Here is a 3,144-nt window from a genome sequence, read left to right on the forward strand (position 1 = left end):
TGTGTTCTGAAGTGTTGCTGGGGCACCGGGAGTGGATGCCTGTGGACGGACGCCGTGGATTATGCGCTACGTTGGTGGGAGGGGAGACTGACATAACTGGCGGGGTTCAGTAAGGCGCTTTTTGCCCACGGACCCTGCAGCCGCAGCAGCCTGAGTGGCGCTTTGCATATAGACGTGTGGATTGTTTCTCTCTTGTGAGGCCTTTTACTGCGTGTCATTCTCCGCTCGGGTACCGTGCCCGTGGCAGCAGCGGCGGCATCAAAAGGGCTGTGTGCGTGGAGCGTCCTTGATTGAGTGCCTGTCTTACTTCTCTGTTCTGTCGATTGATTGTACCGTGTGCCGGCCAAACGGTTGACATGACGTTCTTCTGACGGCGGGGTCCGCGTGACATGATGTTGCGTCGCGTGCTTTGTTGCGGGTGTGTGATTTCCGCAACGGTTTTTGGGCGGTTGACTGTTGGGTCGTTGAGGACGGCGTGGCGACGGGTGTGGATGGACCCGATTGTGTGCCGTGGCTGTTCGTGCGGGGGAGCCGCGGGAAGGAGGAAGGCAGCGGAGCGATGGACTCACGAGGAGTGCGGTGGCGTGCAGCCATGAAGATTGGCGACAGGGAACTCACTGCCGCTGTGAGTTGCCGTGTTTATTATTATTATTTATGATGTGGCTGTGTTGAATATTTTCCGTCTTTTTTGCCGTTTCATTGGTTGACATTTCTTTTTATTTTTTTCAACCAAGAGCAGGAAAAAGTAAATAAATAAATAAAAGAAGAAAAGAGAGAGAGAGGGAGGTGAAGGCGATGCTTTCTCGCTCTGTCTCCGTAAAACCGTTACGTTTACTTTACAGTTCGTTTTTGAATCCATCATGTGGTGCGTCTTATATATGCTGCTACCGCATGATGAGTGCGGACAATTGTACAAGCGTGGATGGTCAGACAGATGGCAAGAAGGCGTCGCCTTTTGCCTCATCGTTTAGTATTGACCCTAAGAAGCTTCCGAACACCATACCCGGTGTGTCACGGGAGGAGTTGGCGGAGCGATTGGAGCGATACCAGCGGGAACTTTCGTACAAGGCCGCGCAGGCTTCAGCTCGTGAGTTGGCAGATGAGATTGAAACGATGCGCCGTGCATTGCCGCCTGAACAGTTTCGACAGTTTCTTCAGGATGTGGATGCAATGGCGGAAAAGAATGAGAAGGAAATCGCGCGGCTTAGCGCCATGTCACCACAGCAGTTGTACCGGTACCATCAGCGTCAGCGGCGGCGAATGCGTCTACAAGCAATTTGGAAGAGTATTGTTCTTTTTGTGTCGATATTTGGTGCCGTATTCTTTTTGTTTTTTCTCATGTTTTTCTTTGGGTAAGAACGAGGGGCGGTTGAAGGAAAAGACGAGAGAGAGAGGGAGAGAGGGAGAGGGAAGGCCGAACGTTGACTGTTTTGTGTTTGTCTTAAAGTTAGGGAGCGGGTGGCTGTATGGACGGTGAAAGGGGTCTGTCAACTGGGACGAAAGTGGACCAAATTACAGTGTGAAGGAGGAGGGAACGAACTTTACTTGTCTGCCTCATGTTCTGCGAGGGTTTTCTTTATTATTATTATTGTGTGTGTGTTTGGTTGGTTGGTTGTGGTGGCGCGTTATGTCGACCTCTCTCTCTCTCTCTTTTTTTTTTTTTACTTGTGTGCTTGTGTTTCGCATCATTGTTGTTTTTTCTCGCAATTATGAGTTTGTGCAGTGACATGTTCTTTTTTTTTTTTTTTTTTTGTTGGGTGGGGAGGGGAGGGGAAGATGACTGGAAGCGATTGTCTTCGACTCTCCGGCTGCGGTTCACACAAAACAACCCCCCGGTGTGCATCGCCGCATCTTTTTATTTTCTTGTTTTTTTTTTTTTACTTTTGTGTGTGTTGGGGTGGTGGCAGCAGCTTTAAAGGTAGCAGCAACGGCAGTGGCGTTCAATAGAAAATAAAAAAAAAAATGCCATGCGACATTCGGCGGGGATTATTTTGTCGGCTGTCGAGGCGTTGGGCCGCCCGTCGTAGCGGAATTGGCCGGCTTTTTGGATGTGTCGCCTGCCATCGTGTGCCTTCATGGCGTGTGTGTTTTCTTCCGCCGGGTGGGTTGCACCCTACCGCCGTTCTCCTGCGGCCGCAGACAATCAAACCGAACCCGGCGCACACCCCGAGCGGGAAATTTGATCGCAGCTTTGAGAAGCTCAGCGGGGAGATTGAGAACCGCATGCCATTTCGTCAGCAACAAATTTTATTTGGTAGTAAATACGACCATAACTTTGGCGAGGAGAATCAAGATGCGATGCGGCAGGCCGCGAAGGATGACGTTTACGGCCGGGAACCCGAAAGGGCGGCGGCACGGCAGGCGCGTAGTTACTTTACCGGGGATGATCTCTCCCCCACAGCCCTGCACGTGAAGTCGCCACGACTGAAAGTCTCACAGCAGCAGCACCGACAGAAATATGACAGGAACATTCTTAAGACGTCACAGGAGTCAGCGGAGTATTACTATCATCGTGAAAGTACATCCGAGCGAAATGTACGGCGTGGTGTGATGACGGCATGTGGTGCAGTAGGACTCGCAGGCACGTGGTGGGGACTACGTCTTCTTTGTCAGTACATGTTGGAGTAGTCATGAGGTCTTTCTTTTCCTCCCTCTCTTTCATTGTATTTGTGTGTGTCTGTGTGCGTGTATCTTTTTTGTTGACGTCGATGTCCCGTTTGTTGTTTTTTTTTTTTTTTTCTCAATCTCTGACTGTCTGTCTGTGTGGGTCAGTGGGTGAGTGGGTCCCCTCTGCGGAAGATGGGACGTCCCCTCCTCCCTCTCGCCCACACACACACACACACACACACACACAATTTCATACTTACTTACATGCACGCATGTGCCACCGCCATGTTTTTGTATGCACACACTCTTTTCTTATGGACTTGTGATTTTCTGTCTTTTTTTTTTTTTCTTTTTTTTTCCTCTCCGTACGTCAATGACGTTTCATGCCCCTGCCACCCACCCTCCTCTCATTGGAGCAAACATCATCAAAGAAAACAAGAAACCCTCTTCCCTCCCGAGGAAAAAAAGAAGGCAAAAAAAAAAGGGAAAATAAAAAACAACAACAAAAAAAAAAAAAAAAAAGGAAAGCGTCAGTGA

General features: G+C 49.6%; 2 protein-coding genes across 2 annotated transcripts, besides 5 other annotated features; both read left to right on the top strand.

Moving 5' to 3' along the window:
* Positions 1-3,144: part of a sequence feature (heterozygous, non-Esmeraldo-like haplotype) that runs on past the window's edge.
* Positions 796-1,356, top strand: Tc00.1047053507539.10 (hypothetical protein, conserved; the record flags this gene model as incomplete). Its single annotated transcript, XM_800784.1, has 1 exon — positions 796-1,356. One exon carries the CDS (start codon positions 796-798, stop codon positions 1,354-1,356), a length of 561 nt encoding a protein of 186 aa, XP_805877.1.
* Positions 1,384-1,411: a microsatellite.
* Positions 1,963-2,628, top strand: Tc00.1047053507539.20 (hypothetical protein, conserved; the record flags this gene model as incomplete). The annotated part of the gene is made up of 1 exon (XM_800785.1): positions 1,963-2,628. One exon carries the CDS (start codon positions 1,963-1,965, stop codon positions 2,626-2,628), a length of 666 nt encoding a protein of 221 aa, XP_805878.1.
* Positions 2,827-2,854: a microsatellite.
* Positions 2,934-2,965: a microsatellite.
* Positions 3,068-3,134: a sequence feature (A-rich).

This window comes from Trypanosoma cruzi, genomic scaffold (assembly GCF_000209065.1).
Source record: "Trypanosoma cruzi strain CL Brener 1047053516075 genomic scaffold, whole genome shotgun sequence".
NCBI classification, from domain to species: domain Eukaryota; phylum Euglenozoa; class Kinetoplastea; order Trypanosomatida; family Trypanosomatidae; genus Trypanosoma; species Trypanosoma cruzi.